Source organism: Lates calcarifer, linkage group LG11, assembly GCF_001640805.2.
Source record: "Lates calcarifer isolate ASB-BC8 linkage group LG11, TLL_Latcal_v3, whole genome shotgun sequence".
Lineage (NCBI taxonomy): Eukaryota > Metazoa > Chordata > Actinopteri > Centropomidae > Lates > Lates calcarifer.
This window is the reverse complement of record NC_066843.1, coordinates 5,028,733-5,044,431: the sequence shown is the minus strand read 5'-3', so window position 1 is coordinate 5,044,431 and position 15,699 is coordinate 5,028,733. Positions and strand designations below refer to the sequence as shown.

General features: G+C 41.1%; 2 protein-coding genes and 1 long non-coding RNA gene across 3 annotated transcripts; 2 read left to right on the top strand and 1 right to left on the bottom strand.

Moving 5' to 3' along the window:
- The first annotated feature begins 338 nt into the window (after window positions 1–338).
- stard3 (StAR-related lipid transfer (START) domain containing 3) lies at window positions 339–9,767 on the top strand. The gene is given in 16 exon segments (XM_051073839.1): window positions 339–451; window positions 1,980–2,218; window positions 2,298–2,375; window positions 2,651–2,728; window positions 2,835–2,888; window positions 3,141–3,258; window positions 3,350–3,451; window positions 3,576–3,631; window positions 3,728–3,820; window positions 5,039–5,101; window positions 6,502–6,597; window positions 6,712–6,791; window positions 6,912–6,936; window positions 6,938–7,017; window positions 7,168–7,261; window positions 7,597–9,767. Coding segments are annotated over 15 exon segments (1,353 nt in total). The 5' UTR covers window positions 339–451; window positions 1,980–2,005; the 3' UTR covers window positions 7,720–9,767.
- On the bottom strand, window positions 7,775–14,720 carry LOC127142967 (uncharacterized). Its single transcript, XR_007814105.1, has 3 exons — window positions 14,597–14,720; window positions 14,305–14,480; window positions 7,775–10,548 (listed from the first exon to the last, which is right to left on the bottom strand). It is a non-coding gene; the product is annotated as an uncharacterized LOC127142967 (long non-coding RNA).
- Window positions 10,463–13,547, top strand: mreg (melanoregulin). The gene is made up of 6 exons (XM_018660631.2): window positions 10,463–10,574; window positions 10,755–11,109; window positions 11,306–11,468; window positions 11,644–11,734; window positions 11,820–11,983; window positions 12,641–13,547. Exons 2-6 carry the CDS (start codon window positions 11,015–11,017, stop codon window positions 12,848–12,850), a joined length of 723 nt encoding a protein of 240 aa, XP_018516147.1. The 5' UTR covers window positions 10,463–10,574; window positions 10,755–11,014; the 3' UTR covers window positions 12,851–13,547.
- Window positions 14,721–15,699: the final 979 nt, after the last annotated feature.

The following is a 15,699-nucleotide window of genomic DNA, read 5'->3' as shown; positions in this document are numbered from 1 at the left end:
AACTTTGTTTTGGTCTGAGATTTTGTTTTTGTTTTGTTTTTGTTTTTTTGTTTTTTAAATAGGTATATTAAGTATTAAGTTTCCTTTTCTCTCTGCGTTTCACTCAAAATCTATTTAAAACAGGCAGACGTGTAGTTACGAACTCTGGCCACCGACGCCAGGTTGTTTTAGCCGTTTTGAAAAGGAGTGATTCATCTTGCTGCGATGCTTCTTCTTTGAAAGCTCAGAACCGGAAGACTTGCTGGCGGTGATGATGATGCGGTAAATCAAGTGAGTTTTATGCTTTAAATTTGTGTTTTTATGAAGTTATTTATCGCAGGTTTAAGCTAACTGCATTTTCTTGTTTCGTAGCGTTACTTCCCGTAGTTGTCCACCTGAAACATGATGTGTGTCTTTCACTGTTTAACGGTGTAACACTTAGCAAGTGAAACTAACTTGCATAGAAACGAAGGTGAGTTAGCCGGTGGGAGCTAACAAGGGTAGCTAACAATTCTGTCTAGTTCTTCGTTTGCCCCATCGTTTCTTCTGCGCTACTTTACAACAGTTAAGGACAAGAGTGTGGCAGCCGCTCTGTTTAATGTTTTCTATCTGTCGTCTTTGTTTCTGACAACCTGAAGTTAGCCTGTTAGCTGCGAGGCGAGCACCGTCTCACAGTTGTTTATAAGTGGAAGTGGGGGGGGGGGTCATGGGGTCTGAAACTACTAAATCTAAATTTGATCTGAATTTTAAACATTTAAAATATGCCCATTGCAACCGCCGATGAATGTAGCCTTGCGAGGTAATTAATTCAACAAGAGATGACTCAATACTTGACATTAAGTTCATTTCCTACGCATGTTTCACTCAACATTGACTGGTTGTGATTCACTGGGTTAACAATGGTTGAACCTGTTGTTGTGCCAAGAATGTGATGTTATGGCGCAGGCATCCTTCAATAACTGCTCCACTGCTAAGGTTTACTTTGAGTTAAATAGGGCTTCCTCTGGAAATGTGAGTTTTGAGTTAAGAGTCAGGTTTCCATTGTTGACAGCGCAAATATTTATTTAATGTTTATTTATCTTTACAGAGGATTGAATATGTTCTGTACAGTCCAGACTGTAGTCTCCCTAGTCGTGGAGTCGACATTTTCAATAAGGAAACATCAGTTTAATCGGAACATTGCATCATCAGTTAGCAATTTTAGTCTTTCTATGTTTGTTAGTTGATTTATAAAGCACATTTAAAAACAATAAATGTTGACTAACAGACAATTTACATTATTGGGTTGTTTGATTGATAATTGCAATCAAATAAAAACAACGCTGCACAGAGAACAAATAAAATATAAACACATAAAAGATGGTGTTTGGTCAGCCATGTCTTCATGTACTTTGTGTATTTCTACATCTTAAATCTGGTGAAATGACCTGTGGTGAGGTGTGGAAGTCATAAGACTGCTTGCAGAGCGGCGAGAGAAGTGAAGGGTATTTATGCTTTGCTGTGTTTGCCGCTCTTGTCTGTTACTAAGTTTGGAAACTCACACACTCACAGCGAGGCACAGACCAGTGTGTGAGCTTCAGTTCAAGTTAATCTAAAATAGCAGAAAACTTGTGTGTACTGTCTTTATCTAGATTCAACAGTGGCAATGATGCATGCTTTTCACTTGATTGTTTTCATTATCACTGAATAATATCGTGGACCTTTAAGATTTCCAGTTGGCTCCATGCTGCCTGTTTTCTGTTTCTCTAATTAAAAATCTTATGACTATCACAGGTCATATCTTAATTTTCAGAACAGAAATGTTTTGAGCAATTTAGGAAAGCAACTGATCTATTTTTCATTGTTTGCACTGAAAAGAAGGTAATGATTCTCAGATATAAGTGGGTTCAATATAATATTGGGCGATTTTTAGCTCTTTTTTTGCATAATCTCCTTATTTTTGGTGAATACTGAGGGACAGTGCTACTAAATATAACCCAGCTTTATCTCCCTTGTTGCAGGGCGAGTTTCCTGTCTCACTGCAGGAATGCCGGGTGGAGAGTATGGGGAGCTCGGGGGCAGCCTCCCTGCCATCGCCTCCCTGAACGCTTCCTACTCTACGTCGCTGTCCCTCCCTTCCCCGTACCTGTTTGTGCCGCCTGCAGAGCGCAAAGCCATTTCTGACGTCCGCCGCACCTTCTGTCTCTTTGTGACGTTCGACCTGCTCTTCATCTCACTTCTCTGGATTATTGAGCTGAATGTGAGTGTTGACTTTATTTGCCAGCGTTGGTGAAGACTCAGTTTGACTCTGATGTGGACTTTGCTCTGTTCTCCTGCAGATCTCTAGCACAATCTGGGACAGTTTAGAAAATGAGGTTGTCCGTTATAACTACAAGTCTTCCTTCTTTGACATCTTTGTAAGTGGGTCAATCTAAGTCTGTGTGCATTTCATTTGATTAGATCAGTGTTTATGTGTAATCCTGATCATATTCCACCCTTCACCAACCAGTCATAACAAGCTATTTTTATTATTATGTAGCCTGATTTACAGTAACCGAATCAGCTGTAAAAGTTGGCCACATGACTGCATTTGTTGACACAAAAGGAGAAAATGAAAAACATGTCTGCATCACATGATCACATTAAATGTCTGAGACTGTTTTTCTTTCCTGTTTCTTCCTCCTTGTCTCAGCTCCTTGCTGCATTTCGTTTCCTGTGTTTACAAGTGGGTTACGCTGCCTTTCGGTTAAAGCATTGGTGGGTTATTGCGGTAAGTGAGCTTAGTGACACACACACCCACTGATGTAATACTGTAAAATCTCATATTTTCAGTGCTGGAAATGAACTATAACTCTCAACCCCCCCCCCCTCCACAGATAACCACTTTAGTGACCAGTGTCTTCCTTGTTGTTAAGGTCATCATATCTGATGTGAGTGTGACACTTCAGCTTTTTCACTTCTGCTTTTTGCCTCTAATGTACTATCTGACCAGAGTTTTGATGAGTTTACTGCTCCACAGAGAATCAGAGACATGTCATCATCTGGATTTTCACCTAATTTAGAATCAAGTCTTTTTTTAATGGCACAGTGAGCTTTAACCAACATAAAATACAACTGCCACTTCTGTTAAGGAAGTTCTGACTGTGCAGCCTCAGGATGATGTAGTTTCTGCTTCTACACAGCTCCTGTCCAAGAATGCATTTGGCTATGTTTTGCCAATCACCTCCTTTGTGGTGGCCTGGCTGGAGACCTGGTTTCTTGACTTCAAGGTGCTCACACAGGAGGCAGATGATGAAAGAGGTGAGAGAGTGAGAAAGTGAGTGAGAGACTCCAGACAAGTTTGAACAGGACTCGAAAAACTTTTAACTATGATCCCCTTTTACTTTCACAGCCTACCTAGCAGCAGTGAACGCAGCGTGTGAACGCGCCCCCATGATCTACCCCCGTGCTGTTTCAGATGGGCAGTTCTACTCTCCACCTGAATCTGTCGCAGGTGATGTGTGCTTAAATGTTAAGCCAGACTCAAACACAGTCTGTTTCAGTGGGTTCAGTCTTTCCAGTATGTTTGTACATTTCCCATGTGAGCTACAAACTGAGCCCTGAACTTGTGTCTGCAGGCTCTGAGGAAGATCTGGATGAGGAGGGTCTTGGGCGCAGAGCTGTCACTACTCAGGTACCTTCGTGAGTTTCATAAGTCTTCATACTCAGCTGTTATACTAGCCTTTCTTCACCTGATAATGACTGTTATTCTTCATTTCTCTCCCTGCAGGAGAAGGAGTATGTCAGACAGGGTCGTGAGGCCATGTCTGTGGTAGAACAGATCCTAACCCAGGAGGAAAACTGGAAGTTTGAAAAAAACAACGTAAGCTTCATCATATTTAATTTATCTAAAGGAGACATGTCTCCTCTCCTCCTCTGGTTGGTATCCAGGCTCAAGGACATTTTACTGACTTGACTTGAGCCCCATTTACTTCTGGTATTAGAATGTAATCTGTATCTGAATAGTGACATTAGATCCACAAGTCTTTGCATTTATAGCTGGCTGAGATCCAATCACAATGTAAGCTTGACCGCCTCTAACTGTGGTTTGGCTGATCTAATTGCTTTCTGATATCAGTGTCCTGCATGCATTTATATCTGGCATTAACATTAAGTTTTTAATACCAGGAATAACTGGGGTATAAAGATCCAGTCTCTTTGCTCTAACAGGTTGTCTACACCTGATGCACTTCAGCTGTCGTTTTGAGGCTCACAAACATTTTACATATGCACATATGTTGTGTAGACAAAGTGATAGAAGCCAAAATTTTTTTGTGTTTTGCTACAAGCCGTATGAAATGTTGTGGTTTGATAGAAGTTTAATGAATCTGAATCTGATTATTGAATTTGTCTAGTAGAGCTGGAACTGCAGATACATTTGTCAGTTGGTATGTTGGCTGATAAGTAGCAAGAGTTTGCAGTGCTGACGTGCCAGGCTTGGTCTTAGGTAATGGAGAAACAATTTTCCCACCAGAAAGCAAAACAAGTTCATTTTTCTTCAACTTGAAGGTGTCCAGCTTAGTATGCATCTTAAAAAAAAACCCTCAGGGATCCAAATTAAGATTAGTTGTGTATATTGAAAATATCTTTTTAACTCAAATATCTTTATCAGTATTGGCCTCAAAAACATGGATGAACATTAATCTTTTTTTACAAACAGATCTAGTTTAGTAGCTTGTTTGGTCAGAAGAAATAAAAGCCAAAAATGAACATTCAGAGAAGGTACAACTTTCTGTCAGATATATCACTTATTTGCTAGATAATAAAATGTTTTCGCATCATACGGAAGATAGAAGATTTATTAAGATATCTGACTGACGCACAGTTAAACACCTATCAAACCCAGCTCTAGCCGTACCACACTGCTCATTCCAGAGAACAGTTCATTTGTTGTTCAGCTCGATTCCTCTGAATCTGAGATGTCAAGTCTGTATTTCATCACCAAAGAGGAAATTTGGCATTTTGAGTAAATGAATTGTCTTTTTCCTTGAAATGAAAGCAAAAGCACAATGATACTAACTGTCTTTTGTGGTCATGTCAGGACATGGGAGACTCTGTCTACACCCTGGAGATTCCCTTCCATGGAAAGACTTTCATTCTCAAGGTACAGCAGCCCTTTGTGTACTCACTGTTAGTCTGTGTCTCATGAAAACAGTAGTAACCCAAAGGAATCACATTTAGACTCATAATACTGTGGATAGTCATCATGTTTACATCTACGTGTCATAGTAATTAATCTTTTAATATATTTGGCCTCACTGACCTCTGATGTATAAGTCTGAATTTGCTGTACTCCATTATTGTAGCTGTCAGTGCAGCTTTCACACCCTTTTTAACACTTTGCAGCTGATTAGGCCTGTATGTATATTGACAACCTCTAGAGGGCATAGTGGGGAAATAATTGAGACTAATGGATGTCAAATTAAATCAGATATTAAAGAGACTTCCTGGTGCTGTCATGGAAGCCTCACAGGAACTGGAGTCATGTTACAAACTATTTCTTTTAGCATGTTTAATTTCTTATAGAGGAATTCAGAAGAACCCTGCGGATGCTCCATAACTCAAGGCTGTTTGAGGCGCTCTGGAGTTATTACTGTAAATGATAAACACTGACACACTCCTGCTGTGTTTAAATGGTCTGAGTGTTGATATGTTATTGATCAGCCGGACCTACAGACTTATTGTATAATCTGTTGTATTGTTTTCTGTGTAAACCAATATATTATTATATTTAAAGTGTATAATGAACCTTCCCACTGTCAGCCCTACATGCACTTGAAGGGGGTTTTCTTTTAAACAATAATTACATTGACATTTAGTGTTTCTTTCCAAAACGTATTGTGTGTATCTTTGAAGGATAACAAATGTCTTTAGTGCATTTCTTTCCTCATAAAACATTATTATGATTTGTTTACTTGTTAGAAGTCTTCTTCATCACCTTGTTTTGTTTCTTGACAAGGTACCACATTCTGTCTGTTTCAACATAAATTTTGCCAACCTGACTATAATATGTAGAGCTACAGTCATTGTAATAAAGATGTGGTTTAAGGAAGTGAATTGTTGTATTACACAAGTTAAAAAGCTCTGCAAATTAGCAAATCGCTGCCTCCAAGATCATCTGTTCAAACAGTTGTCCAAGAGTCCAGTGTGTCTCAAAACAGTGGACTCCTTGATATAATGGGGTTTTCCAACAGGACAATGATCGTAAACACTCATGAGAACTAGTTTCAAAATGGCTATTACAGGCTAAAATTAGGTTTTTGAAATCCATAGTGCTGACCTCCGCCTCAGGAGATCATGTGAACAACAAAGAAAGGACTGTGTCAGGAAACCAGAGACTGTGGTCTGATTTATTTCAGTTCTGACAGAAATGGTGGAAGTAGGCTGGAGGATGTGTAACCAAATATGACCAGTGATGTTCAGATATATGCTGTGTCATGTTTTTTTAACACTGTTTTTATGTTCACATACTTGAATTTGATGTGTGTTATTATTTTTAATCAGGCCTTTATGCAATGTCCTGCTGAGCTTGTGTATCAGGAAGTAATTCTGCAACCAGAGAAGATGGTGCAGTGGAACAAAACAGTTTCTGCCTGCCAGGTGACAACTTTTCTTTTGTCTCTTTACTCATCTTTCTGTCCTTGTGAACATCTTTTCATTGTTCAGACCATTCTGTGCCAAAGTCTCAACAGTTCTTCCTGCCCTCTCCTTCAGATCCTTCAGAGGGTTGACGACAACACTCTAGTATCATATGACGTCTCTGCTGGAGCAGCAGGGGGGGTTGTGTCTGCGAGGTACATCAGCACAGAATACAGCAGGCTTCACTTTGTGGCTTATTCCTATTTGTCATCTTCTCTTCCTATCTTCTGTCTCTAGATTCTTTCTGATTGACTGATAGATTTTTCTTCCTTTAGGGACTTTGTGAATGTTCGACGGGTAGGAGCGCAAACGAGACTGCTACCTGTCTGCTGGCATGGCAACCGACCACGACACCAAACCTCCAAGCGCCCGCTACGTCAGGTCAGACCGTGCCTCCAGCTGGACTCCTTGTCACTGATCCAGTAAATTAGGACGTTGTATTGAATAAACCAAACTGTGGTCGTATTGGTTTGATTTCTTTAACTTCTCTGTCGTCTTCTCCTCCTGCTCTGCTTTTATTGCCGGCCTCAGGGGAGAGAATGGTCCAGGAGGATTTGTGGTCCTCAAGTCCAGCAGTAACCCGTCCGTTTGCACCTTCATCTGGATCCTCAACACAGACTTGAAGGTGAAAGCATGCATGCTGCTTTTACATTTTCTGGGGTGTTGAGATGAAATGGCATGGTCTTTCCTTTTCAAGATTAGTGAAATTTGAATTGTCTATATTCAGAAAATGTGCTGTTGCAGCTGCAAATAGTAACAGGAAGCAGAAAAAACAAAGATAAAAACAAATTGGGGGTTTTAAACATGACTCAGTGGGTTATTATACCAGAATCTATGAACAGAAATATATAAATAACAAGCATGAGCTTATGAATTACAGAAAGCAAAAGAAAAATATGCAAAAAAAGAGGTAAGAACAATTAAATCAATTAACACTCCCCCCATTTTTTGTCTCATCAGGGCCGTCTGCCCCGCTACCTCATCCACCAGAGTCTGGCCGCCACCATGTTTGAATTCATGTCCCATTTACGCCAACGCATCGCTGATCTGCGGCCCTCTCACCGCTCCCACCACCACATTTAAAACAGGAGAGACATCTAACTGTACCACAGCTGGCTGGGAGGTATCACTACTTGTGTTTTTTTTTTTTTTTTTTTTTAATTATTATCATTATCAGTGAACCCCCAAAAAATGGGCATAGCAGCACACTTGTGATGCATCCAAGCTGAAGGGACGTGCTGCAGTAACTGCAATGACCACACTTCTAAGCATAGGATGTGAGACATGTGACTGCACGTTCACCACATTTCAGTCACATGAGGAGAGGAGTAATGTGCCTGTCAAAGACGGTGTTCCACCTTACTCTTAAACTTCAGAAATGTTGTTGTTTTTTTTTAGTGTGATCACATCCATATTTTTCAGTGGACCTGTAATTGTTTTGCCACGTCCCTCACCATGCAATGAGAACTGTTTTCTGAAGGCATCTTGTGACACGGGTGGACTTTACTCAAAGAAGGAGACTCAGATGAAGATGGAAGTGATCCTTACTGTGCACCCGTCTGGCTTGTTACAAAAGAACTGATGCAATGGCGTGACTGAGCCTTATCTTTCTGCACACGTTGTTAGCCATTGATTTATTACTTTTTTTTTTTGTTTGTTTGTTTGTTTGTTTTGATTTGTTTGTTTAGTTTTCTCTGCGATGGCTTAAATATGTTTCTCTGGTGCACCTGCCCTAAAACACAAACACATCATTTGAATGGGTAAATGCTGTTTCCACACAGTTTATTTTTCCTTAGCTACACTGTGATAGATGGGGAAAGAAGTCATTTGCTGTCTAAGTACCACTAGAGGGGGGCACCACTGATCCACGGCAGTGAACGTCTCTTAGTTTGACATCATCCTCCAATCTCGGGGTGCAAAAATATATTAGCTAATCAGCTAAAATTTACTCAAATATTACTGAGAGGTTTTTAAACACTGCTTTTATTTTGCACCATGAGATTGGCCAGGAGGTCAAACCAGGCATCAGATTAGGAGGATGTTAGTTTGTGTTGCAAAATGAATTATCAAGCTCAGTTAAAAACAAATGAAGATGATGATGATGATAATGTTCATAAATTAGGATGCTGTACACTTACTAAAGCTATCTTTTGTGCCAATAACCTCAAGTGGCCTTGTGGTAAAAAAAAAAAAAAAAAAAAAAAAAACTGAACTCATTATTTGCCATCAGAAGTTATTACTGTACTGATATGATTTCCATTGACATCAGTGCTGGCCTCCCCTCAGGCCATGAGATGTGGCACTGCACGAAGTTTTCTTGTCATTTCTTTCATTATGAAGCATTATGTTGTGTTTAATCACTTAAAAATATCACCTCCAGCTTATTAAATTTTAGTTTTCTTTTTCAATCTCTGCATCTCAGTGTTATGATGTACCTCAGAAAAAAAAAAATTGTAATTGTGTATGTAATGAAAACTGGCAAAGGTCTGAGGTCTGGTCATTGGTTCAAGTTGCTGTGGAGTTGAACCAAAGAGAGCAAATTGACTGTGCTTTTCAATCCTGAGGAATAGGGCGTAAAACAACTTTGCTGAATTGTTCACACTTTTGAAGGAGCTTATTTAAGGTTTAACTGTGACTGTGATGTGGTCATTTACCACATCACATTCACCAACATGGCTACGGCCTTGAGGCATTTTACTTTAAAAGTCCAGGTATTTGTGGAAGCTGCAGTCACAGTTGGAAATATTTCCTCTTCATGAAGTCCAAAACACATGGTTATTAAGATTTAGTTGGGATTGACTTTTAGCTACTTACTGTACAGAAGGAATGTCAAATGAAAAGTTATCAATGATATCAACAATTGGTGCCTTTATCACATTACATGTCAGCCTTTTATTTTGCGTCGCATTTATTTTACTTTGTTAAATTGAGATTTAATACCTTCAGCAAAGGTATACTGTACACACATGAATCCTGCTTAGAGTACTTACTGTTTTCCTTAATAATAGTATTTTTAATGTATGTCTATAGATTATTCATCAAACATGTTAATTTAAAGCCATCACAACTGACCAACAGTTTTTACTGAGTCTTAACCTGTGTCTTATGTCTAATAAAATGTATGAACTGATGATACAGATAGAATTTGCTCATTATTAGAAACTTCTTGCTGTATATAGTCTGAGTCCCATTAACATCAGATATCTCCATAATGACTGTGTGGCTCCTATTTAACAAATTATCGCAGTAGTTTCTGCCCTTTCCAGCACTGGATCCTACAGTTCTTTATGTCATAGCAGTAATACCCTGTGACTTGAGCCTATGTCACATGCGTGACTTACCATTGCAAAATGGTCATAACTGAACTCTCCAGAATTAGGCTGGCTTCTGAAGGCTGAGCAACCCTTATTATTGTGTGACAGCATGACAATGTTCCCAATCCTTCACCAAAATTCAGCTTCTTCTCTAACAGACCTCTCAAAAATTAAATAAACCACGGACATAAAGTCATTTCAACTGTTCACAGCATCAGCAATCCATTCAACCATTTTTATAAAGATTCATCATTCAGTAATCTAAAGAACCACATACTATGACATTAACAAATCCTTAAATCAATACAGCCATGGTGGATTGGATACAGAGCGTGTAATCAGACCTACTGCTGAAGAGGAGATGTGTTGTCCCCGGGGCAAAACACAATGCTAAGGATAAGAGATGGAACAGCTCACATGATTGTGCTGTGACTGTCTTCTGAGGCTATGGGTGTGTGAATATGTGAATCGATGAGAGAGTAAGCAAAGAGAAGTACCAGTCTGTGGGCTGCCTTCTGTCTGAACTTCTCTCCCCGGACAGGTTCTGGCCAATGATCTGGAGGACGAACATCTACTGGATGTGGAGCCGCATGGGGCCCTGGAAAATGGGAAGCTGAAAATTAGGTAGAGTTTGGGGATGAATGACCTTTATAACTTTTTTTTGTTCTGTTCTTTCTGATCTTTTTTTTTTTTTTTTTTTTTTTTTTTTACCAGAAGCTCATCTCCTGAGACTGATTCATTAATAAGATTCATTCTAGTGGACCAGATAAATGTTGTGACAGCTACCTTTTCTTACTTTGCCAGATCTTTTTTAAAATATACGCTGCAAATAAGGTCCCCTTTCTAAGGAATCCCTTCAGAGCTGCATTTCTTCAGATCATCTCCCGGGACAGTGGCATTGTGGAGCTAAGGCAAACCAGGCCAGACTCAGCACTGGAATCCCTGTCACTATTGCTTGAAGACCCAAGAAAGTTGCTCTGCCACTCAAATAAGGGAAACACAACTTCCCTCTGGATTATCTGACATTGTGAACACCTGCTGCACGGTGACTCTGCTCTTAATAGATGGGTTCAGCCTTTACGAAGTTCTGCATGCAGTTCTGCTGCTGCTGTTGCGCCGGCGACGAAGACGATGAGGATGAGAAGCAGCCATTAGTACCGTAAGAAGATATTAGACAGGCCAGAACAGCAAAGTTATCACCACATTTCACTTAAATACATGAGTATTGTCATTGTTATCATACACATATTAGTTAATATCTTACACCTGGAGGATACAATCTACTGAAAATGTCTTTGTATGAATGTGCATTAACTGTGTTTCTGGATGCTTTTGTGTGTTGGCTGACCACACAGTCAGGATCCGTTGGAGTATTTTAACCGTGAAGTCCAGAAGCGTCGTGATGAGGAGACCAACCTGTGGAGTACACCAGGAGACCCCAGCCACTCAGAGAGAGATGATGACCGGGCCCTTTACGCCCTGCTGCAGGCCAGGAACAAGACCCGCATGGGCTCTACGGTATGTGAGGGAGGAGAGTTTTGAGGTTTAATTCAGTCATATTAATCTGAGGCTAAAAAGAGAAACCAATAGAGAACTCCAGCTGATGCTACCTGGTGAAAAACTGTCTGAATTTGTTCAGATGAGGTTCAAAAGTGTCAAATGAGTGTCAAAGCTTTGTCCTTTTCTTCTTAAGGGCTATCGCCGTCTGAGTGTTGATATTGAGGCCATGAGAGATACCCGCCGAGAGGTCAGAGACAAGTGGAAGACAATTCTGGAGAACCTAGGTAAGGCTGGACACAAGAGATGTGAGGCGCAGTGTCACACTGTATAAACAGAAATGTACCAGCAATGATTTGCCTTTTTTCCTAGGTTTCATGGCAGAGGCAGACTCGCTGCTGACAGTGTCTGCCGGTGCCTCACATGACCGCATGCGTAACGCCCCAGCAGCACGTGCCCTTCTCCATACACTCCACTCTGAGACCTCCATCTTCAGCAGCAGAGAACCACCACCAGAAAGATATCTCTTCATCCTGGTGAGAGCAGGGGCCTGTCACAGAGAACTGCAGCGACACTGAACTGAACCTTACATAGAGCTCAAGTGAGAGCATCCCTGCTATGACCTGGAGCTTTGGGGTTAAAAAAGAAAAACACCCTTGGGTGGTTGTGAGACATGTCACTCATGCTAATCATGCTAACTTAGCCCAGTATTACGTGATTTGTCCGTCCCTGTGCTCCAGGCTGCAGCAGGGGTGCTTTCCTCAACCCCTGCAGGAGTCCTGTGAAGTAGGTCAGGCAGACTGAATTCACCAGTGAAAAACCATGTCAAAGGCTGCCTCATGTAAGACCAAATATGTCACAACATGTTGAGAAGGCTGTCTCACTCCAAATATGACAAAATAAGTCATTAACATGGCTGAATTTTGCAGTCACCACAGCATCCTAAACTACAAAATACAGTCAGATTTTTCAGTTTAAGCTATAGTTGAAATATGTTTATTATACAGTAGTTCAGTCTAGTGTTTTCCAACCTGAGGGTCAGGCCCCTCTTTGAGATGATTAATGGGGTAGGAAAGATGAAAACTGCTTCCACTAAATTCATTTTTTTGCAATTTTCTCAGTGGCTAAGACTATACACCCTTCTGACAATAATCACATTGACAGTTTCCCTCTCCCTCTCCCCCTCCTCACAGGATCGTCTCCTGTATTTAGATATAGCCGAAGATTTTCTGGCAAAGGCAAAGCGCTTCTATCCGCCGAAGGATGATTCAGACGAGGAAATGCCAGGCCTTAACATAAACCTGCCGCTGCTTCTGGCCAGGGTAGAGGCCATGAACGGAGGAGGCGACGACGATGAGGACGAGAGCGACAGAGACGATGGAAACTTGAGTGACAGATCCTAAGGTCTACCAGCTGCAGTAATAATAGACACAAAGCAGGGGGCAGTAGTCATCAACCCTTGAGACCTGGATGACTTGCATTGCTCCTCTCTTCAAGTGTCTGTTGCCTCATGCAGTGTTGCTGCTGCCTCTTGGAAGTTTTAGGCTGAAGAATTTCTCTTTTCTCCCCCACTGCACAGCTTTAGTCTTATTCTGTGTCCTCTGGTCAAATCTCTAAGGGTTTAGCAGGTTTCCAGGTGAATGTTACAGAGCTGTTAACTCTGTGTGTGTTTTTTCTTCTGTCTGCCAAAGAGTTTTATCAAGTTCCAAGCCTGTTTATTGTTCAGCTGTTGCAAACCTTCAGGGTAGCGATGTTCCTTCGAGCAGAGCCTCTTTATATTTTGTCCTATGATTATCAGCACTCATTTCATCCAATCACATGATCAGTAACAACACTGAAAAAATAGCCCAGTAAGTAATAATTTTAACCAGTTAAAGTCTGCAGCATTGGCTTCAAACACTAGAAAAGAGCTGATGGATATACAATGTAGTATGTTCTGAATGTTGAAATGATTGTGCTTGTGACTTTCTGGAGGTGTGAGGGTGTTTTTTCCCTCCCGCGATTTGCTGATAATGTGAAAGATTTCTACACTCGTGGCAGTTTGTGCATGTGTTATGGTGTCCAGTTCATGATGAAATAAAGTTTGCAGCCTAAAGCCTGTTATTTGTACAATGTCACGTGTTAATACTTTCCCTAAAGCTGCCTCAGCTTAAGTAAGATCAGTTTCCACAATTACGCAAATGACAAAATTTTATGACAAAAGAATTTGCTTTGGCTTTTGGCAGTCTGAAACTTAGAAACTTTAAATAAAATTAAATTTAAAATATAATTTGCTGTGTGGAAGTTAAGTGAGCTTAGGGCAGAAGCTGTGGCACGAGAGCAACATTCCTCTGAAGTGGAATACAAGAATCTCCTTCGGTCTGTTCCTATGCCCTCACGTGGCCTGCCGCCTGTGCACCCATTGCTGGCTTCTGCTCTGATCCACAGATATAACACAAATCCTGGCCTGGTGCAGCCTGTTCGGCATCTGACCATCCCGCTGGGACCAGACCGGGTTGCAAATGGATGGTGTCTGGTGGTCAGCTGGATGTTGTTGTTGTTATTATTGTTGTTGTTATGTAAGAGAGACACTCTGGAAGCACATGTTTGAACACGGCACCAGCGTGCTGGCACACTGACACACACACACACAATACTAGTGCCACTCTGTGGTGCTAGGATGAAACACAGGAATCAATAGGAATCAATAGAAAGTTAACTTTCCCTCAGATTCTTCTTTCTGCTGAGTAAGCACTGTGTGTCAGGTTGACCTGTGTAGGAGGCTCCTCTCTGTCCGCCCAAATTCACTCATCTGTCATGAAAAAGAAATACCTGACTCATTCAAACTTGCACTCTCACAATATTTTGCTTTATTTACCGTCTCCTGACAGGCCCGGGCTTTATCCTGCGATTGCCCTTCTCCTCCCTCTCTTCCTCCCACTCCACATCTCTTTCTCGGTGACAGCTCATTTAAATGTCACTTCCCCAGCAGCTGCGCGGCGGCATTGTTACGCAACGCAAAGTTGTTCCTGGCCTGGGCCTGGTCTGGTGTGCCTGTGGAGGGTAGAGGACGAAGGGGGCGTGTGATCGCTGTGACAGGGCTCACCTCATCACTGTTCACCTTTACAAACCCTCCACATCCCTGGCTTCATTAGCATAGCATGACTCACCCAAAAACAGCTAAGACGTGAAAGCCATCTGATTCCCTCTTGCAGTCGTAGCAGGTGAACACCAAAATTATAACAAAAAAAATTTTAAAGTGAACTGGTTGTTACTGATTGCTCAGTGTCAAGTTGATTCTAAAAAGATATGATCTCAACAGTGAAGGACCTTTTGTGACTTACTAGGTTTCTGAAATGGCATTTCATGGTTGTCATGGTGTCATAACATGACTGAACGCGTGACCCCAGGGATGCCTACGGTGCTCTTGCTGTCTTTTCTCTCTCTGACACTGAGCAACATTTTACATATGGAATGTTAGAGATTGCAGGAGGAAAAATGAAATATTGTTGCACTTGACAAGCAGAAGGAAAATAGCATGAACTGTTGCATGACATGAATAGTCAGTGGAAAGGAACACTTTATTTAGCCTTTATATTACATTTAATAAATGGTTTATAACCCACTATAATATATGTAGATTTAAGTGTTTATTATGTATGTCAGCAGTTATAATTACTGCAGGCACCCATAGGCTACCGATTTAATGCCACAGTGTGATCAAACCTCTTGTCACTGGGATTATCACACTTCTTATTCTGATAAATCTGATATATGCTGTTGGATGATATCAGTACCTGATGTGGATGAATGAGTCAGAGACACTGACTGGTAGTAACATCACACCAGCAGGCAACTGTCAGAGGTGAAAGTCCATTTACTTGTGTGTGTGTGTGTGTATGAGTGTGAGTGTGAGTGTGAGTGTGCGCTTCCCAGTCGGTAACCTGAGTTGATTACGGCTTGCGTGGCGCTCTGTCACTGAGGTAATGAATCACCAGGGATGGAGCGCTCACTGTTACTGTGAGGCAGTGCACTGTAATGGCATCTAATGAGGGGGCTTGATGTTGTCACAAAGCACAGCTGTTGTATAAACTCCTTCTGAGTTGTATCATGAATAAAAAGTCAGCAGGATGTGATGAAGCCACTTCATAAAGTTCTCTGGCTTCTCACCTTTTATCTCCAAGTGACAGATGTCTTATTCCTTGTCCATACATACTTAACCTACAGGCCAGAAAGATCCTTTGTGTATTAAAAACAGCTGCTTCAACTGTTG